Source organism: Mirounga leonina, unplaced genomic scaffold (assembly GCF_011800145.1).
Source record: "Mirounga leonina isolate KUSES-001 unplaced genomic scaffold, KU_Mleo_1.0 Mir_151, whole genome shotgun sequence".
Classification (NCBI taxonomy): Eukaryota; Metazoa; Chordata; class Mammalia; order Carnivora; family Phocidae; genus Mirounga; species Mirounga leonina.
The window spans coordinates 70,129,836-70,152,160 of NW_023270377.1; the positions used below are offsets into that span (position 1 = coordinate 70,129,836).

At 38.1% G+C, this 22,325-nt stretch overlaps 2 protein-coding genes across 19 annotated transcripts in view; one reads left to right on the plus strand and one right to left on the minus strand.

Moving 5' to 3' along the window:
- MARCHF7 (membrane associated ring-CH-type finger 7) overlaps positions 1-19,733 on the minus strand; it is a 52,080-nt gene extending 32,347 nt beyond the window's left edge. For 2 of the 7 annotated variants that reach the window (XM_035007944.1, XM_035007942.1), the window contains exons 1-2: positions 19,577-19,733; positions 1,860-2,024 (exon numbers count right to left, since the gene is read on the minus strand). In XM_035007944.1, the coding sequence (XP_034863835.1) occupies positions 1,860-2,012 (153 nt within the window). In that variant the 5' untranslated portion in view covers positions 2,013-2,024; positions 19,577-19,733. Of the gene's footprint in view, positions 1-1,859; positions 2,415-19,576 lie in introns of those variants that run through there. The other 5 variants (XM_035007945.1, XM_035007941.1, XR_004679694.1 and 2 more) reach the window with 4 other exon arrangements.
- A 125-nt stretch (positions 19,734-19,858) lies between these two features.
- The window catches only part of BAZ2B (bromodomain adjacent to zinc finger domain 2B), a 386,499-nt gene continuing 384,032 nt past the window's right edge, over positions 19,859-22,325 (plus strand). For 7 of the 12 annotated variants that reach the window (XM_035007946.1, XM_035007955.1, XM_035007951.1 and 4 more), the window contains exons 1-2: positions 19,968-20,191; positions 21,388-21,572. The gene's annotated coding sequence lies outside the window, so the exon portion shown is untranslated. Of the gene's footprint in view, positions 19,930-19,966; positions 20,192-20,256; positions 20,378-21,387; positions 21,573-22,325 lie in introns of those variants that run through there. The other 5 variants (XM_035007952.1, XM_035007958.1, XM_035007948.1 and 2 more) reach the window with 4 other exon arrangements.

The following is a 22,325-nucleotide window of genomic DNA, read 5'->3' on the forward strand; positions in this document are numbered from 1 at the left end:
AACTAAGACTTTTAAAGTAATCTAGGACGTTAAGAAAAAGAATAGTCTTGAAGATACTTATCTTTTCAAGTGAATGTCAATAAATTTTCTAAATACAGCTAAGACTTTTAGTAGCTAATATAATTAACTATAACAATTATAATAAAAACAAATGCAGCAGCTAACATTTATATAGTGTTTATCATGTGGCAGGCACTATTCTCATTCAGTGTAATAATTCATCTAACACTAACAACCTGATTGACTGATACGGAAAATAACAAAGAAAGATGTAATAAAGAAACTTGCCCACGTTCACACAGCTAGTTTAGTGGAACGGGACTCCAATCCAGGCAGTAGAGTCTGGTTTCAGAGTCTGTTCCTCACTAATAAGCTATATGAAAAATTAGAGAAAGATCTGTAGACAAATTTTTTATGAAGACAATATAGGGGAAAAAAATCAATCTGTGCTCTTATTAAGTCATAATCATTTAATCCAGAACTTTTCTATAGGATGCAGATATGTGATTCTGTACCTCTGGTAAGTGTTCTTTTGTCTAGCAACAGAATAAAAAAATACATTATCAATCAGCATTTAAAATGAGACTCAGTAAACAGTTCACAGAAAGTGAGGAAGTTGGGGCGCCTGGGTGGCTCAGTCGTTAAGCGTCTGCCTTTGGCTCAGGTCATGATCCCAGGGTCCTGGGATCGGGCCCCATATTGGGCTCCCCTGCTCAGCGGGAAGCCTGTTTCTCCCTCTCCCACTCCCCCTGCTTGTGTTCCTGCTCTCGCCATCTCTTTCTCTGTCAAATAAATAAAATCTTAAAAAAAAAAAAAAAGCGAGGAAGTATGTAATATATGCATTTTAGAGAATATTTTTACTTTATTCTTTCTCTGAATATTTTATAAAATGCTTATTACTGTGTAGAAATATTTTAAAATGACACTTTTTCATGTAATATATCACATGATATATACATTTATAAATACTTAAATGGAAATTTTCACTAAAAGATTCTCTTAGATTCAAGTTACCTAACATCAGAGTTGTGCACATGATTTAATTAGCTGTTCAGCCAATAATGCAATAACCTGAAATTTGAAAGATGAACAATATGAATTGCATGAAACCTAAAAATCATGCCTTCTGAGATTTATACTGTTTTTTTACTAAAACTACTATGTTTATAACACTAATAAGCCATTTCAAAACCGTAAGTGCTATCAATCCAAAGGAAAATTAAGTAAGAGTAGCTTATGTAGATCATGAATCTGCAAACTCATTATACTAAGCATGAAAATAAAGTCCCAAAATTTGTCTAAAAGATTGTTAGTAATACATCTTCACAAGACAGTCTGCCAATTTAATAATCACCCATCACTAAAAGCAAAATATTTAGAAGCCATATTAAAGAAAAACTTAACAATCATTACTCTACCACTGCTTTGTGTACATGCAGAGAAAAGTGAGATGAATCGGTATAATGTTAAGAAAGGATGCAGTTTTTGATCCTTTCACCAAGTCATCCGCACTAATTTAGTCAAATTTATACTTAAGTTGATACTTGCGTTTTTTAAGTAAATAAATAAGTAAATAGGTTTCCAAGTCTTTGAAATACAGTATAATGATTTTACATAAGACCACAAAGCCTTCCTCATAATTTTGAAGTCCACAAAGATTGAAAACATTGAGTTTTTGCTACTTGGTGTGAATAATCATTCATTTTCCTGCAGATATTATTAGTGTGTTTTATTACAGGATGCCTCAGATCCATCTGAGCTTATTAACTACATTCATTACTTTTCTAAAATCTAAAAACCATGTGGCCCCAAGGATTTTGAAAGAAACTGTGTACATACATTCCAAATTAGGATGTTACCTGATATTCAGAATCCAGTCTAAATGAAGACTCTCTTGAGTGATAGGTATCATTTAAACTATTTCCTCTACTTCCAGACATCATCCTAGCACTTAAAGAGCTGGGGGGTTGAACAGAAATTCTTCTTGGAATCCTTGAAGGTTTAGACTCCATTCTTGAGGTTTCCTGTGAAATGCAAATGTTGATTAATTGCCTTTGGGAAAACATGCAAACCTTCGATTCTTAATCCTCCTTAATCATCAGCTCAAATCAAGAATTAACCATGCAAATTAACTATATCTGACATTGTGAATTATGAGACTATCAACACCCCTCTTCTCTAAGGCAGAAGTCTAAAGTCCATCAAAGGCTTCCTACTGCCGATAGAATGAAGCAAACTGATAAAAGAGGGATGAGGAACTGAGGTTGTTTCCAAAGCCTGGGCTTTTTTCCTTACTCAATTTTGTCTCTATGGAATCCAACACAAATTTGTTCTTGGCTGTCTTGCTATTCTTATTAGTAATGTTTAATACTCAAACCATGAGCATTAGCTATACTGTACTATTTGCACCCCCCTTATCACAATATTCCCTCACAGGACTTTGTACGTACCTGGAAACTCTATACATTCCCCATTCATTTCCTTGTCATGGTATGAAATCAACCATTTTTCTTTGTGTGCTTCTACTCTGTATATACTTTTAAGACACACTACCTTATGCTATAATTTGTTTTCCTATCTCCCTTTCTCAAAAGTGAGAATAATTTCTAACTTTTCTTTACTAAACATTCCTCAACCTACACCAAGAGTCACAATAGCTATGTGTGATCTTTTAATTATACAGGTATCTCCCCACTTTTCAAAAGTCCACATTATGCCACATCACTTTTATGAAAGACCTATATATAGTCCCTGCTTTCGCTAACCAAAAGAAATCCAAAGACAATTTTTTGGTCTTATAAAAAGGCAACGAAAAGTGAAAAAACAGCATTCAGCATTTGTTTTGCAGCATTATAGAGGCAGTGTGTACCCTAAGTAGCAAGTGACAACACCAACCTCCTTCCCCGGGAGCTACACTTGTCATCTCAGCATCAAGCTACCATAACTTTAAACTCTGTCTACAAGCTTCTGTGCTTTATCTCAATGTATACTGTGTATCCATTAGCAAGATGTGGTGTACGGTAACAGAAAAGTCTGAGAGAGGTTATTTTTTGGGTCTGGGAACACTCAAAAGCTTTCCCATATAAACTAATGGTAATTGCTTCTTCACTTTTCACCATTCCAACTTACAAAAGGATTCACAGAAATGCTCTACTTTTGGACAGAGGTGGACACCTGTGTGTATATGAATGGAATGATACAATATGTATTCTTTTATGTCTGGTTTTATTTGCTCAACACTGTATTTGTGAGATTCATTTATATTGTAGCATGCAGCTGTAGTTAGTTCACTCTAATTAGTTTATATAGTGTTTCATTGTATCAATACACATAAATTTGTCCATTGTATTGCAGATGGACACTGAACTATTTCCAGTTTTAGGCTATTACAAATTGTGCTGCTATAAAGACACTACTTTTATAAATCAAAAAAACTTTAAATCACAATAATCTCTTCAACTTCTCCCCACCCACTTTCAAGGTGAAAACTTCCCTTCTTGTTCTGGTAGTGGATTGACATTAAACCAATTACAAACAGATGCACTTCACTTATCTGATATGCCACTTAGGTAAGGTATATTTGCTTTATTAAAACATTCAAATTTAGGGGCATCTGGGTGGCTCAGTCATTTAGGCGTCTGACTTGATTTCAGCTCAGGTCATGATCTCAGGATTGTGAGATGGAGCCCTGCTTCAGGCCCTGCATTGGGCATGGAGCCTACTTGAGATTTTCTCTCTCTCTCCCTCTCCCTCTGTCCCCTCCCACCCCACCCTCCACCCCTGCCCCCCCAAAAAGGAAAAGGAAAAGATAAAAAAAAAAAAATTCAAATTTAAACATTTAAGGTGAAAATACCTAATCTATTTTTGGCACGTAACCTCATTAACTTGCCAACTTCGGATCAATCACCACTTTCTACCTTAAGTTACTACAAAAGAATTTCCTTTGTTGATAATATTTACTTTAAAAACATGGTATCAGGCAATAAAAGAGAATGAAGAGAGGAAAAAACACCAAAACATATGGTCTATATTGCAGCAGAGGATATACAACAAACATGAAAAAGATGTAACACAAACTCATTCTCAATTAAAATTATTCCACTAAAAATATCCAACTAATGACAAACCACAGTAAAAGTCACAGAGATATGATTAAATAAAAGAAAGCTTATCAAAAAAGGCTGGTTTTGAACTTCCAGTTAAAACATGACAGATTATCCTTATGCATCTATTTTGCCCCTCTTTCCAAAACCCTGATAAGATGACAAATGAGGGGCGCCTGGGTGGCTCAGTCCTTAAGCGTCTGCCTTCGGCTCACCCTGCATCAGCTCCCTGCTACGTGGGAAGCCTGCTTCTCCCTCTCCCGCTCCCGCTCCCCCTGCTTGTGTTCCCTCTCTTGCTGAGTATCTCTGTCAAATAAATAAATAAAATCTTAAAAAAAAAAAAAAGACAACAGTAAATTAATCCAAAGGGGCCACAGAAGGCAACAGATTTCAATGTGTATTTGGAAAATCCAAAGGAGGAGTAAAGGCACAATAATTAAGCAGAGAAGATAAAACTACACCCTAGGCCCTTAGAAAGAGGTAGAAACTAGAAGCTTTAGCATATGAAAAAGAACCATGACCTGAAGGTACAAGATACCATAAAACAGAAGATGCGTGGCTTAAAATCAAATCTGTAGTTGAAGCAGTAAAACCCCAAATTCTTCCCCTAGCTTCATTCTTACAAAAGTATTTATTCTCTCAACAATAAGGATTTCAGAGGCAATCCATCCCACCCAAGTATACAATCAAATCTGCAGGGTTAAGTATAAAAAATAAAACCTATATGCTCAATGCTGAGACCTGAGAACTTTTTCCCAGTCCTATTTCTACAATGTTGCCATAAAATTAAGGGATTTTACTCTTGGATCACCAAACAAAACACCAGAGATAAGATTTCTGATACTGACATTTGGACTGCTCCCAATTACCAAGCTAATCTGCTGAACATCCTACCCCACAGCAAAGTCCACTAGTCATCAAGAGTTTTCTAATCAGTTTGTTTAGTGTTTCCTTCAAACAGATAAACATTAAGAATTACTAAGTATCCAATGAAACCCTCTGATATGAAAGACCAGGATAAACCCCCCCCCCAAAAAAGGAACTTAAAAGAAAATTTGGGGGAAATAGCTAACTACTACTCTCAAAGAGATCAAAAGACATCCATTCATAAACAGGGAAACTGGAGTATAATAAAGAATTTGTGGACATTCAAAATGGGATACACTTTTTAAAAACTGTGATACAATGAAATGAATAATTCAACATAATTATTGGGAATAAATTGAGGAAACCTCTCAAATAGAAACTACAACTTTAAAATAGAATTAACCAAGGGAATTATCATCTTACTTTAGCTATGATTAATAAAGAGAGAAGAAAGAAAATGGAAAGAAAACTACCAAAGAAATAAAAGAACCTTTCTAGAACTGAAGGATACAAATCTCCACATTGAAAGGGCTTTAGAGTACCCAGCAGGATCAAAGAAAAAAAGACCAACACTAAGCACAATTTATCATATTGAAATTTTAGAACACCAAAAATGAAGAGAAGATCCTGTACTGGCTTCTTAATTACAACTTTAAAAAATCTTAAGACAATGAAGCAATGCCTGTAGTACTGAGAAAAATGCTTACCCTTGAATTCCAATCTAGCAATTAAATGTGAGGTGGAGAATAGGGACCCGTTTTCAGACATGCAAGATCTTTTGAAAAGATCAAAAAACAAGACAAATATCAAAGGAAGATAAATGAAGAGTATGTCCAATGAAAATGAGAGTGTAAAGAATGAAAGAAACAGACATGGAACCCAGGAAACTGTTAAAAAAGGAAAGTTTAGACACAGAACCCAAGAAATAGTTCCAAAGGTATGTAGGAAGCATAGGATCCAGACCAGAGCAGGATTGCAGATAATGGAAGCAAAGTTCAAAGGGGAGGAGGTGGGGCATATGGAAACTATTTTGGCATATATGGCACAGACCATGATACAACTGGGTAAGAAAAATTGCTAAGTACAAAGAACAAACGGCAATTAAATTTCCTCCATTATCAGTTATTGTTCAAGAAAGGGGGTGTTTCGGGGTGCCTGGGTGGCTCAGTCCTTAAGCCTCTGCTTTCAGCTCAGGTCATGATCCCAGGGTCCTGGGATCGAGCCCCGCATCGGGCTCCCTGCTCAGCGGGAGCCTGTTTTGCTTCTCCCTCTCCCACTCCCCCTACTTGTGTTCCCTCTCTCGCTGTGTATCTGTCAAATAAATAAATAAAATCTTAAAAAAAAAGAGGGGGGGAGGAGTGTTTGGGTGAAACTTGGGTGAATATTAATTATTTATAATAATGTAAACATAAGGTATTGAATCAACAATTTTGCTACAAACATGTATGGGATGGAGGTGACTGGGGAAGTGAAGACAAGGGTGAATAAGGAAAATACATAGGAAAAATCACTGAACAGTATAAACATTCTTCAGGAATGTGAAGGTAGGGGGCGCCTGGGTGGCTCAGTCGTTAAGCATCTGCCTTCGGCTCAGGTCATGATCCCAGGGTCCTGGGATCGAGCCCCGTATCAGGCTCCCTGCTCAGCGGGAAGCCTGCTTCTCCCTCTCCCACTCCCACTCCCCCTGCTTGTGTTCCCTCTCTCGCTGTGTCTCTGTCAAAAAAATAAAATCTTTAAAAAAAAAAAAAAAAAGTGAAGGTAAATCCCAGAACAGCTAAAAAGTTGAGGGTAACTGCCTTTGGAGAGACTGGAAATGAAGGGTGGGGCAAAGTACTCCTCTTTTCCTTTTTAAAATAGGATGACCATATTTCCTGGTTTGTCTAGAATCTCCAGAAAAGTCGTAATTCCTGCTCATTATCCCAGGACAATTATTAATAGTCCTTGGGTTGTCTCTTAAAAGTGGCCTGGTTTGGATGATAAAGCATACAGTTGCCTAACATAAATCTTTTCTACCTTCTAGCTTTTTTTTTTTTTTAAGATTTATTTATTTTAGAGAAAGAGAGCGAGCAAGCAGGGTCAGGGGCAGAGGGAGAGAATATCCCAAAGCAGACTCCCCACTGAGCAAAGCGAGATGCAGGGCTCTATACCAGGACCCTGAGATCATGACCTGAGCCAAAATCAAGAGTCAGTCGCCTAAACTACAAGCCATCCAGGCGCCTATCTTCAGCTTTTATAAACCATTTACACTACATCCATATAAAATTTTATTAAAAATAATTATGGGGCTCCTGGGTGGCTCAGCTGCTAAGCGTCTGCCTTCGGCTCAGGTCATGATCCTAGGGTCCTGGGATCAAGCCCCGCATCGGGCTCCCTGCTCGGCGGGAAGCCTGCTTCTCCCTCTCCCACTCCCCCTGCTTGTGTTCCCTCTCTCGCTGTGTCTCTCTCTGTCAAATAAATAAAATCTTTAAAAAAATAATAAGAAGAATTATGAATTGGACATTCAAAGAAGGTATACATTAGTAACAAGAATATCAATGGTTAAATACTGACATGCAAAAACCCATAAATGATTTAACAAGTAGCAGGTTCATCATTTTATTAAGATGGCTATATAAATACTAAACAAAGGACTATAAAAAAACTATTTGTGTATTTGTGATGAGGATATTAATAGAAAAACAAAATGTTTTTTTAAGAGATATAGGCTTACACATGGTTCTATAATAACAATTATGCTTCTTAATCATACCTTATAGTTTACTTTGTATTTATACTCAATTCTTACTTGCAGACTTACTTGCAAAATGAAACTAACCTAGTAGGAAATCTGCTCAAAACAAATCTCTTGGGAGAAGGCAAAGAGGCAGAGTCCTCTGAGATATAGAATTTATACTCTATGAAACTATTTTTGGCAAGTCCTCTACATAAATTGATTGAATTCTGACAATGTAGGTGTTAACCAGAAAACTTACATAATTTGGTTGCATAAGTTGTAGGTCAAAAGCACAGAAAAATGTAGGAAAAAAAATAAAATGTGCAGTCCTTGAAAGACTGCTACCAGACCACTTACAGAGTACTACGGAGGCATCTTTTCAAGCCTAGATATTTAGTGTGTGCTAGGCACATTAATACTGAACAAGATGATGAGATGAGGACGTTGAATGTAAGCACTGAGATAGTGACTATGAACATGTAGTTAGGTAGAGAACAAAGCACTCAAATAATCATGTAACTTGAATTGTTGTAAGTGCTGTAACAGAAAAGTATAAGCAAGAACAAACTATCAGAAAAAGGTATTTGAAGTTCAATACTTTTAACCAAGACTTAGAGTACAGCACAAAAAAGCTCCTAAGTACAATCTTTCCTCAATGGTCAGTATAATAGTCTCTCAGTTTTTCTAACACTGTACATCTTTAAATCTAAATTTCTTTAGATTTGATTCCTGTTAGACAGCTGTTTGGTAATTAGATGAACATTACCACCAAGGGCTGGCTTCACAGGTATATGACATATGCAGAAGTACAAGATGCTGCACTTGACTAAAAGCTCTGCTCCTGACATCTTGAAATTCTTGGTAATTTCATCCTTGAACTTGTGTTTTCTTTTGGGGGTGGTGGGGGAAAAGGAAGAGGGAGAGAGAGAATCTTAAGCAGCCTCCATGCTCAGTGCGTGTGCCCAACTCATGAGCCGAAATCAAGAGTTGGATGCTTAACCAACTGAGCCACACAGGCGCCCCTAAACCTGTGTTTTTTAAGTCAGATAGGGCAGTGGAGCATGAGCTTGAGCAGAAGGGATATGTGACTATTTGCCATGCCTTCCCACTCAAGTTGTACACAGCATTCTTGATTGTTATGAAATTTCCACAGCACACTTAATTTGTACTCTGTTTAAGCCTCATGCAAGTCCTAGGCATCACGGGTCCACGTGAATTATCTGTTCATGTTTCTTATCAACGTATCTGAATAAGTTGAGGCACTACCAGCTCCAAGGGGCTGATTTTCCATTCTCCAGACTTGGTTTGAATGCAGAAAAAAGAAAATGAGCGACAAAAATCTTTTGATCAGTATTTGAGACTTTTAGTGAACTTTTCAGCGTTGGAAATGAGGTCACTTGGGTGAAGATTCTCTGGAGCAGATATTTAACTGCTAGTTTACCTAACTGGTTGTGATTTCACCCTGTTCAGTATACCCTCCTCACTTTTGAGGCATTTTAATAATGACGGACATAAGCAAGAGGAATGGAAAATAGATACATTCATACCAACTCTACAATTTATGTAGTTGTTCATCTCATAAACCTGTGACTTGTTAGCTACTAGGAAAATTGGATTTTTTCCCCCCCTCTAAAGGTAATTTCATTCTGCTGGGCTTCCTAAGAAACTCTGTAGAGCTCTTCAAACTAAGTTCATGTTTTCCAATTACCTGCTGAACATTATAAAGGATCTTTAGACAAAAAAAAAAAAAAAAAAAAAAAGTGTAACAGCACAATTCAAATCTATTCTGTGGAAATAATCTTGCCTTAAACCTTCTCTCAGTTCAGATAAAAAGCCTAAAGAAATTCTGTATCATCACCTGACATGTAAAATTCTGTAATTCTGTGCCTGATATTATCTGAAAATTATCAAAAACTCATAATCACATGTTAAATGCAACTGAGAAACTATCTCACAACTCACACTGGAAAACAAATTAAAATTGAATTTTACAATGTTTTCAGCAAGACTTTACTTGGATTACCAGGGCCACTCTGGGTAAACCAACAAAGTCAGTCTCTAATAATACCATGCTTGGCTCTATCTAAAGTGAACTCACATTTTCATCTTTTGTATTTCATTCTACTAGTAATGGTGACATTTCCAATCAAATTTTTTTTTTCTAGTACCTTACTAGAAAGGAGGTCTAAATTCTTTAGCCCAGCATCCAGAACTCTAACCTACTATTTCCACCTAATTTCCAACTGCCACCAAAAAAACCAAACCAAACCAAACAAACAAAAAACCCCCTAAAAGTTACTGAGTACTTTTGGGTGGCTCAGTTGTTAAGCGTCTGCCTTCAGCTCAGGTCAAGATCCCACGGTCCTGGGATCAAGCCCCGCATCGGGCTTCCTGCTCGGCGAGAAGCCTGCTTCACCCTCTCCCTCTCCCACTCCCTCTCCCACTCCCCGTTTGTGTTCCTGCTGTCGCTTTCTCTGTCTCTGTCAAATAAATAAGTAAAATCTTAAAAAAAAAAAAAAAGTTACTGAGTACTTTCAATATACCAGGTAGGGTGCTAAATTCCATAAATATAATAATAAAACCTATTTCCTGAAACTCATATTTCAGGGGCAGAGGGAGTGGAATAAAAATAAGTAAGTACAAAAATAACTGTGATACAAGTATAATAGCAGAGATATACAAAACGCTATAGAAGAGAATCTGAAGTTCTTGATAGCAGATTACTCAAAGCAATCCTTCCTCAAAACAATGAAAAATGTTAGATTAAAATATAAAAAGCATCCTCTTAAAAGCAATGGAGGCCTGACAAGACAATAAGGATATGTAATGAAGTGAAAATGGGATTCCAAAGAGATACGAAAACACAAAAGCCACTTCTGCCCTGGGAGCATTTGCAATTTCTAGAAAGTTTAAATTTTCATTTTACCAGTCCTGTGGAAGAAATCAAAGCCCAGGACATGCATAAAGCATGGTTATGTGGATACTGATTTTACTAGTCTCCCAACTTGTCTCTGCTTGAATACTTCCAAGCAAAATAAAACAAATAAAATTGTGCTTAAATATTCCCTCACTGCTTAATGCATAGAAAAATATAAGAGAGCATCACTCTAATTCCTAACATAACAAGAATGAGCCAGATAATCTATTAAATCACTTTTCTCAAGTGCACCAGAGCCGAGGCTACGAATTGAACAACAAAGCATGGTAAGCCCCTCCACAAGAAGAAATAAAACAAAGGTGGCCACAAAAAGGCTGATAAGAAACAGCCGAAATTTATCAAATTCTTAAATATCTAAAAATAAACATCTGCTAGTGTGAGACAGTTTAGAAACTCTGGGAGCCTCGACACAAGGTGAGTCTTTTCCAAAAGCCTCCATTGAGAGCTCATAAGAATGAGGACAAACAGGAGAGCTGAAAGTCTCATTCTCTATAGTTATGACCACGCAGAGCCTGCCTATGCTTAAGAGAGAACCTGAAGAAGGTCATCCATGCTCCAGATCCTGCAGGAGTACAAGGTGGGATTGGTTGTGGCTAGGAAAGGGGGTATGAAAACCACTTCCAGCACAGATTCTACACCAATACAAGGCAAAGGTCTGTGGCCACTTGCAGGACTATGAAACCTGCTTGTCCAAGATCTCTCATCAATACAAGGCAGAGATCAGTTGCTTTGGGGGTGCAGGAAGGTTGGGGGGGCATGGCAGGGGTCTGCATGCACTCTGGACTCTAGGAGGCAGAGAGAAGAACAGAAATTTTGAGACAGCCCACCTCTGAGGACCAGGCACAGAGAGCCTGCCTGACTAGAGAAAGATATACAGAACTAAGAACACCCCCTTTTACCATGAGCTTTGCTTCAAATAAGAAACAAAGGCAGCCTACTGCTGAGAGAGTTACAACAGCCTGAAAGAGAGAGAGAGACCTCTTTATGATACAGATGTGCAGGGCCTGCAGGAAGTTGAGGATAGTGAAAGAATACTAAAAGAAATCCTCCAGTATCCCAGGCCTCACACCAAGCACTATGTAATAGCAGTCTACTACTGAAAAACTCTGAAGGTAAATAAAGTGATGATAAAGTTCAAGCCTGGCTCAACTATAGACTAAACCAACTCAACCCATCACACTAACAGCCTGACAGAAGTAGAGTATGTCCATATCCAGGTTTAAATATTATTTATCTCAATTTCCACTTTTTTTTTTTAACTTACATTGTTTGGCATTTAACCAAAAATTACAAGACACACAAAAATATAAGGAAAAAAAATTAACACACTGCCAAGAAGTAAGAGTCAGCAGAATCAGATGAATATGGCCCCAATGTTGCAAAGTGGAAAATTGGTGCATTTAACAATAAAGTAAGCAAAACTAAAGAACTAGGGAAAAAGGCTAAAAGAAAATTATCCAGAATGAAGCATGGAAAAACAGATGATGATAAGTATAGAAGGGAGAGTTTAAGAGACACCAAAAGAGGAGTAAGGAAATCTACTGTACACTTAGTTGGATTTACACAAGGAAAGGACCAGGGCAGAGAAAAACACTGAAGAGAGATTGGGTGAAATTTTTTCAAAACTGACAAAAGGATCAGAGTCAGGAAGCACAACAAGAATTATTACCAAAGAGAATTAGCAATTACACCAATTTCTAGATCAGACACTCACACCACACTGAAAACTGTATTTAAAAACAACAAAAACCTGAAAATGCCAAGGGAGCACTGACTGGGAATAGCCAAAAGTTCCAGATGAGAAAGACTTCAGAGGAGGTTAACAACTGAGTTGACCTTTGGAGAATAAACATAGAAAAAGAGAAATAAGGCATAAAAATGCTAAAACATGTTGAAGAACTGGAAAATAGAAAATAATTTGAGTGTCAGAGTGAAACTGAAGGTATGGAAGGGGAGAGAGGAACACAAGTCTCTGAAGGGAATGACTACGTAAAATCAGACCCATATTATAAAGGCAATCTTGTGTCCTTTGCTCAGGAGTTTGTACTTTAACAAGGCAATGGTTTTGAAGTTTTTTACCACCAGTAATTTGTATATTATTTTTCTCCCTAGTACCCCAGAAATTATATTCCAGAGCTTTCAAAGATGAAACATTTATCTAGTTTTGCCTAACTTTATAATAGATTCGTATACATCTTCCTGCATTTCTTACAATACTGAAAGTTAGTAATTAATTTTACTACCTTTGTGGAATAATAGGGAACAATCAAATGCTACAGGCTATAGGCTCAGAAACTACTAAATACCAACAGCTAAAAACAAACAAAAAAATCCCCTGAGTTTGTCTCCAACTAAGGACAAGTTATTAAGAAGAAACATACTGGCTCCAAGGCAAATTAATGAGGGTCCAAAAGTAAATACATAGAAAGCAGATTTGGGATGCCTGGGTGGCTCAAGTGTCTGCCTTCGGCTCAGGTCATGATTCCAGGGTCCTGGAATCGAGTTCTGCATTGGGCTTAAGTGTCTGCCTTCGGCTCAGGTCATGATTCCAGGGTCCTAGAATCAAGTTCTGCATTGGGCTCCCTGCTCAGTGGTGAGCCTGCTTCTCCCTCTGCCTCTCCCTCCTGCTCCTGCTCTCTCTCTCTCAAATAAATAAATAAAAGCTTAAAAAAAAAAAAAAAAAAGCAAGCGGATTCAATAGGTCGAAAAAGAATTCTTTGGGGGTTGGGGGAATTATTCAGGATACTGATGAAAACCAAATCTTTTTTCTTTTTTGGCAGGGTTCGCAGAGTAGAAAACAAAAAAGCACTGGATGAGTTTTAAAGAAATGAATCGTGTGAAGTACACAGAGGACTAGAAGCATGGTGGAAATAGTTTTGAAACACAGAGGATAGCAAGCTGAGGTGGTAACAGCTTTTCAATCACTTACACTGATCCATTTACTTCTCCCCATACACATATGCTACCTCCATGCCTTCTGATTTCACTGTACTTTCTATATGGTCAGCCTTAGTGCTCCCTCTCCACTGGTTATGCCTAATGAGTAGAATTTGGGGCACAATGAAAAAGTGAACTGAAAAGCTTCTGGCAGTATCAGAAAACTCTCAAGACCAAAGAAGTTTTACCTATTTCCCTACTTAACAATAAAGCTTTCTTTGAGCACTACCACAAATTGTTTACCAAGTATGACTTGGATTTCTGATTACCAAATTTAGAAAGCTTATTAATTCCTAAGATCAGAAAAATGACAGCATAATGTTAAAAAGTTTTTTGCGGATTCTGCTTATAAAGGGATCTCTCAAATAACATGTATCCTTTCCCATCACTCTCTAGACCACTCTGTTCCATTACTTACAATAACAGTGTTATTCAGGATCTGTCAAGAATCACACAGTAGTCATAAACCAAATAACTAGACTAACAAAAGAGGCCTCAGGCCCATCTACACTAACAAACAGTATGGCCCACACCTAAGACTTTCCCTTTATTTAATTAATTTAATTAATAAAGATAGAAATAAATATGAAACTGAGGCCAGGCAAGGTAAATTAAGCATTGCCCAATTTTTGGCACAGCAGCCAATTTCTAACCATTTGCAGAAATGACAGTTAAGAACACAAGCTATGAGATCGGTCCTTTACTTGGTGTGACCCTAGGCTTAATTTCTTCAATATTTATTTGCCTACAAAATGAGGATAATAGTACCAACTTCCAAGGTATATTTTGAACTTTGCTGGCACATACTACGTATTCAGCAAATACTCACTACTATTAAGCAATGCTATCACTATTAAAAAGTTTCATACAGCTTAGTAGATATTCTCTTGGCTTTTTCATTACTTGAAATTTATCTTTTTGTGCCTGGGTGGCTCAGTCAGTTTAGCATTCGACTCTTGATTTCAGCTTGGGTCATGATCTCAGGGTCCTGGAACTGAACCCCACATTCGGCTCTGCACTAAGCACGAAGTCTGCTTGTCCCTCTCCCTCTGCCCCACCCCCGCCCCTGCTCTCTCTCCCTCCCTCTCTAAAATAAATAAAATCTTTTAAAAAAATTGTCTTTAGCACATAATAAAAAGACTTTTTAAAGTCATTCAGATTTATTACAGGAGGATAATTACTATCTAAAAAAATACCTTGCCTCTATAAGTATATGCATAAATACTGGGAAAAATAAGCATTATTAACATTTTATTGTTATCTCTGGTTGGGTTCTGTTTTCTGCTTTATATTCAGTTTTCCAAAATTTCTTTAATGTACTTGGTCTTCCTTTTATAATTAAGGGAAAGTTATTTGCAAATGAAAAGACATGTTTAATAACTTCTAATAAAATCTATAAAGAACTTCTAAGAATTCCCTAAATTGAAGTACTACTGGTCTACCCTCTTTTAGTATCTACATACCACAAAAGAAATAAGTACTAAGCAAAAATGTACTATTCTAGTAAATATTAAGTAGAAGATAAGGTTAAAACTTCTCACAGAATGTTTCAAATACCTGAGTATGCCTTAAAAAATTTACTATAAAAAATTTCAAACATACACTAGAGACAGTAGTAAACCTCCATGTACCAATCTAGTCTCCAACAATTATCAACACCTGACTTACCTTATAGTCTGTTTTACCATCCTCTATTTTAAAGAAAATCCCAATCATGACATCTTTAAAAGTGCCTGTACTTAAACTATTCTAAGCAACTTGTGGTAAATTATAGAACATGGCTGCAAATCCCTCCCATCCAAGTACGCATACCTCTTTATATTGTGATGTTGCTGGAGGTAAAATCTGATTTTCCCCACCCCTTGAATATGGGTTAGTCTTGTGACATTTACTTTGACTAAGAGAATGCAGTGTTAAGTGACATTATATGATCTGCAAAGCTGTAAGTCTTACAACTTCCACTTTCACTCTCTTGGAATGCTGTCTGGGACCCCCATGTCATTAGGCCACATGAAGCAAGGCCTAAATATCAACCAATACCAACTATCAGACATGTGAGTAATGCCATCTCGGACCTTCCAGTCTGAGAAATCCCACAGCTGAATGCTGGTGCATGAGTGAACCCTGGCAAAACCAACAGAACTGCTCAGCAGGTACACAGAACTGTAATAGTAAACAGCAGTTTTAATCTACTAGGTTCTGAGGTGGTCTCCTATGCAGCAATAAAATTTCATAACTCATCCTAATTTTAATTTTGCTACAATTATTATTATGTACCCAGTTTCTATGAAAAATCTGATTCTATTTCAGGGTCTAATTTAGAATTTGTCTTAAACATCTAGTGGAGTTGCAGTTAGTGAATTATCAAGAGCACAATATTACTATACAATAAATTCACGGCATGAAGGCCAGATTATCACACAAAATACCTATGTACTTTAATAGCCACTAGTCTTCCGGAAGTGCAAACATAATTCCATTATTTACCTCTATTTCTTTTCTTTAAAAAACCTGCTTCTGAGAGAAAAAAATAGATATATATTTTAAATGGGAAATGCTAGTGTTTTAGTGATCCCAGTGAACCTGGAGATATGCAAGCTGTGCATGGTCACAACAGAAAGTCTTCTAAATAACTGCCTCTGGGTTTTTATTTTTTTTATTTTTATTTTTTTTAAAGATTTTATTTATTTATTTGAGAGAGAGAGAATGAGAGAGAGCAAGCACATGAGACGGGGGAGGGTCAGAGGGAGAAGCAGACTCCCCGCTGAGCAGGGAGCCCCATGCGGGACTCGATCCAGGGACTCCAGGATCATGACCTGAGCCGAAGGCAGTCGCTTAACCAACTGAGCCACCCAGGCGCCCTGCCTCTGGGTTTTTAGATGACAGCTATTTAAGATACAAAAATATACCCATGCCTTAAATAATAATTAGAAAAATGTCTAACATCTTCAAGAGAAAATATGACTATTAAGTCTACACTACTTTAAAAGACAATATGTTCTTCTCTGAAGTATATTTAATCTGTAAATGTCAAGTTTCAATCTTCATTCAGAGTGGACACCATTTTAGGGTTTTTTTCCTGAAAGGTGAGAAACACATTACAATGGAGTGCAATGATCCTAGTAAAAGGTAAGAACCTAGCTTTAAGGTTCAAAATTTGCCCTCTTCTAAAGCTGTTGACAAAACTGGGTGTAGAGCAGTAGGTGATTTCAAAACCAGATGTTCAACTTATGTAGTTTAACTGGTAGAGCCACTGAGAAATATATTTGAGAGCAAGAAAAACCAGTTTTGACCACATGAGTTCAGACCAGGATAGAAAAGTTAAGATCATTGAAAATTAAACCCCAGCCAACTCTCAAATTAGAATTTTATACCCACCCTTGGGTTCATCTTACTATTAGCAACTGTATTAAAGATAGAGTTTCTATAAAATAATGATTTGTGAGAAGATAAATTATTTCATTACAACAGAATTTTGCTTTACTGATTTCAAAGAGCTCTTACAAGGAATTCAAAATCTTACTCATTTTACATTGTAATCCTACTGTGATCAGTTGTTAATCCTGTTACATTTAAGAGTTAAAAGGGTCATTAGTTCAGTTTAATTTACTGGTTAAAAATAAGGTTTGATCCAAGCATTTCACTCTGCATTCCACTTATACATTTCCCACTGTTCTTTATTACTGGCACTTAATTATCTGCAGTAACAGAAGGATGCTGTCAGTAAAGGTAATCTAAAAATCATTTTTACTGGGCTTAGGGACACAATAGCTCTCCATTCCCAACAGCACAGAGCACTTTCTAAAACAGGAGGTCTTTCATGTCACCTTCCACTCAATTTTTTGCAGCTATGGGAACAAATTGTCCATTCCTAAAACAAAATACGATACCATGACTCTGCAATTTCCTTATCAAACTGCTCGTCATCTTCACATCTCAGTTCAAGCAATACTTCCTGTAAAAAATTTCCCCAAAGATTAAACACCCCTCCTTTATGCTCCCACAGTACTACTATGTTCTTACACCAAGGTAACAGCAGTAGTTTATACATTAGTCTCATGACTAAACTGTGAGTTGTGGAAGGTGGATGCTGTGTAAAGCTCTTTCTTGTAATGTGAAGCCCTGGTCTAGTAGCCAAAATACAACGAATAACAAATTATCAAAAATATTATGCATAATTTGATAATTTTGCACTATTATTTTCCTAAAATAGTAAAACATGGGCAACTCTTGAACATATGCGAGATGAAGAGTTGTATGAAATGGATATGGAACTCATTAAAAATTGGCTGTATGAGTGCCATGGATGACGTCTCAGTTGATTATCTGACATCTTCATGTAGAACATATGTGCATGTCTATATAAGGGAATCTTTGTGCTTTATCTTGGAAAATAAGCTCTCTTGCCAGCGTAGCAAAGAATCATCACCTGTATTTAAGTAAGTAGAAATTTTTAATCATTCTTATTCAAGACATCTGACCCTGCATGCAACTTTGGAAAAAAGACAAGATTATGCATACCCACATGCTTACATCTGTGGCATAATTTAGAGAGCAAGGGAAAAGTTGTAAAAAGTTCTTATCTAAAAACATTTGTAGTATGGAACTTACATAAATACATTATTGGAGGGAAGGGGATATTACAGGCAGAATAAAATTTTAAGGTCATTCTGACCGGAATATAAACAACTGGACTTCAGGTATCAATTCCAATTGTTTATATCCATTAAAAATTCACTCCCAGAATATTACATCCCCTAGGTGTTGACTACTACCAGCTACCTCATCTAATTTAATCCTCATCTCAACTCAAGGAAAACTGCTAAGGAAATCTGAAAAGGTTAAATAATTATGGCAAAATTAAGACTCAAACCCAGATCTCCTGACTCTAAATGCCTCATACACCACAACTGTTTCACAAGAGGCTGTAGAGCTGTAAATGAAATACTGACCCCCATTCCTGAAACAAAATGTTTATCTCATGAAAAAAATCTAGTTACACCATGTGTTTGCCTTGTTAACAAAAGTACACCGTTTGGTTTTTAAATCAAAAATTCATTTTTAACCTTACCTTAGCTCTAGATAGAAAGGAGAGAAGGGAGTACGGGGAGGTTTAAAATAATTTTTACAAAAAGAACTAAGAAGTCCTACAAAATTAAAAAAAAAAAAATCTTTTACTAAATTCAATTTCACTTTGGCACTTTTACTCTCAGTAGTGCCAAACGACACTAGTCGTGACGAATCCATTTCCAGGACAGATTTTCCCCATTTATTACTATCTACATGTGTACGTAGAAAAAAAAAATATTAACTGTAGTATTTTATGGTGCTTCTTCATACATGTTCATCGTCACTACGCAGTTCCGTCAAGATGAGGGCATATTCTACAACTGGTGCCTTCCATTATTTTCACTTCTTATGCCAACAGGTTTTATATATATATATCATCAACTATTTCAATTCGAAGAACACACAATTTCCCACGATACAAAACAACTCCCGAAGTATCACGATATTCAAGAAATGGAGCGATCCATGAGCAAATCTTCACCGCAATTAAAGGGCTGGCAAAGACCCTTCAAATGGAGACCGGGTTGGCGGAGCCCCAACCCTCCCCGCCTTCTACACGGCGCTCACTAAATACTTCACTCGTGACACTCCCCGGCCGTAGGGCTCCAGAGGATCCCCCTTACCCTCATCCAAGAGGAGGCCGCCAAAGGCCAAAGTAGGACCCAAGCCCCTCGCCCTCGCCGACCCCACGTCCATAAAGAAGACGTACAATCTGCCTGTCTACCCGTCACAAACTCCACCACCAGACGAAAGGCCGCCGGCGGAGGCCTGCGCCCGGCCGCCCTTCATAACCGCGGTGCGGATCACGCTCCTCCGCCCCAACTAAAGACCCGAGGGAAGCAGCCTCCGCGTCCCCAGGCCTGCACTTCGTTTCCTCCCCTCCCCCACGCGGCCTTGGTTAGAACCAACTCCCCGAGAGGGAGAAGCCCGAGCGCCGCAGCTTATTACCCCTGCTCCCGAGCTGGCACTGAACAAGGCGCGTCCTGCTCGTAGCGGCCACACCACCGCCTTCCTCCTCCGAGTTCTAGGCCCCTAACTGAGGCAGAGCAGTCCGCAGAGAAGCACAATGGCGCCCGCCCCTCTCCCGGATCCGGCGCAGAACCAGCCGCCACCCGTTAAAAGCCCCTCCCTTCTTCTCCTCCCCCCACTTCACGCACTCCCCCCACCGACTTCTCGCGAGAGGGGCGGTCCTGCGGGGACCCGAGAGCTGCGGCGGGCCCGACGTACCCTACCGCGGGGTGGTGCTCTGACTGCGGCAACCGTTGAAGGGCTGCCCCCGGGGAGGCAGCAAGGCGCCACCGGTAAGCAGCTGCGGCTGGTCGGCTGGCGGCCTGGCGGCTGGGCCAGCGAGGGTGCGGACGCCGGGAGCGGGGCGCTGGAGGCCTGGCCTTACTTGGCCGCCCTCGCCTGCCTGGCGAGAGGCTCTGATCCAGCCCTACAGCTCTCCGGCGCCTGAGCCCCCGCCATAGGCTCTTGCCCTCCCGTAAGCCTGCAGGACCCACTGCTTGAAATACTGCCCAGCTATTTTTTTTCTTTTTCCTTTTTCTTTTTTTTTGGCCCTTGGTAAGTGGCGCCGCGAATGTTTATTGACTTGAATCAAGCACTGCCTCTTCCGACCTCCCCTCCTCCCGCTCCCTGCCCGCCCTGTTTGTGGTCTGCGAGCCCTACCCCTTTCAGGGTGGGAGCCGGTTTCTCCGGGACCGGTCCTTGGTGGTGGTCATTCAGTCTTGGTGGTGGTATACTTTTACAGTTACGTCTTTTAAAATCGTGATACTGATCTTTGATAGTGTAGCTACATATTTGGCAGGAAAAATTCACTTAGAGGGAAGAAAATTGTGAGGTAAATGGTCTGGTGAAATTTGGGCGAAACTTTCAAAAACCTGTAGATGTGGTAAACTTAATATGTAAATGATTAGTAAAAAATAAAAGGGAGTAAGTTAGAGAAGAAAGCCACAATTTATGTGGATTTAGATATTACGTGGATTCAGGTGATAATGTGCGTATTTTGAATAATTTATCAAACATAAAAATTCTTTACCGGTAAAGATAAGTTTTTGAAACTTGTAGGCTTACTCACGGCACCTGATTTTTAAAGTGACTTATTTTATTAGGTTTGAAGCAATGCATTGGATTCAAATAATTCCAATTAATGAAGTATGAGGTTTATATGTATTTTTTTGTCATTTCATCTGAAGGGAATGCACTATCACTTATCCCATTTCACTCTGGGAGATTAACAGATTGTCTATGCTTCACTATTACAAATAAAGTGTAAAATATTATAAATTTTAAAGATTTAAAGTTTAATATTATTTAAAGTTGTCAGGTAAATGCCAGTCTATGTTTTTAGGATGTGAGTTAAAGAGCACCTGGTATGGGATACAGTGAACACATTACTTTAGAGGAAATTAATTTGCCCTTTTTAGGGAACACATTTTTTTCTCAGCCTGTTTGAATATACCTCTAGCATTGTGGCTATTGATATACACAACTGAAGCACCAGATTGCATGAGTATAAATCCTAGTTCTGTCTCTTATCTTACTACCTTTCTTGTCTTGAGCAATTCCTTAACCTTGCTAAAACCTGTTTCTGTAAAACGGGGTTTAATAACAATACCTGTATCCTATAGGATTGCTGAAAGGATTAAATGAGATAATGCATCAGTTCTGGAACATCGTAAGCATTCCATAATTTACCTATTGTATTCCATGTCTAAACCACTGCTAATACTGTGTTTCTGGGGCTTAATATTTTATAGGTCCCTTAAACATCTTCTCAAGTATTTTCTACGCTAAGAGGAATGACTGCACCATTTTCCTGAGCTATGGCAGTCAGACCTGGTAGCACTAACTTCTCTACAGAACCCCCAAACCCTGCAAGAATGGTTCACATTTTGGCAGATTATGGCTTCATCCCCACCCAGAACTGATGATATCAGCAGAGGTGAGTGTGGCACCAATTTTCTATGCTAAACACACCTTCCAGACTCTAATTTCTTAGTGATGCTAGTAATTGGGTAAAGATCGCTGATAACTATGTTTTTATTCCTTGAGAATGGTTAGTTATTGTCTTTTTAAAATACCTTCTCTGATTTGAGTTTCCATGTAACTATCACTATCAACAAATAATCATTGAAATTTTCCTATGTTAAAGACAATTTGATAGGAATTGTGGATACAGATGGGTTACAATGGTGACTATGTTTTCTGAACTAAAAATCAGTACAAAATGATTTGACAGGCAAAATTTTTGAATTCAGAACTGTTTGACCAATTTAGATTCCATAATTTTCTTTTTTGCACAAAATTCCCCTAATTGACCTTCCTTTGCTAAACTTTTTGTCCTTATGACCAACTCTGACACACCTTTTTGTATCTAAATATCTTGGTTCATCACTTGCCCACACCACTCCTATTAGTTTCCATTTCTGAACTTGGTTTCTTCTCTACATTAGGCTCTTATTTACTATTATTAATTTCCCCCTTCTACTTTATAAATTTGTCATTTGGTCATGGTCATAACAGCCCTTTCCTCTTGTGGTTAAACATTTCTTCAACTATCTAATAGCTTAGAGATCTCTTTCAGATATTGAATTTAAAAGTTCCAATTTTTCTTACTTTTTTGTCATTCTACAACCTAACCTAAGATGCTTTTCTATGTAAGGGCAATCTTATAGATACTCTTCTCTTTGAATAA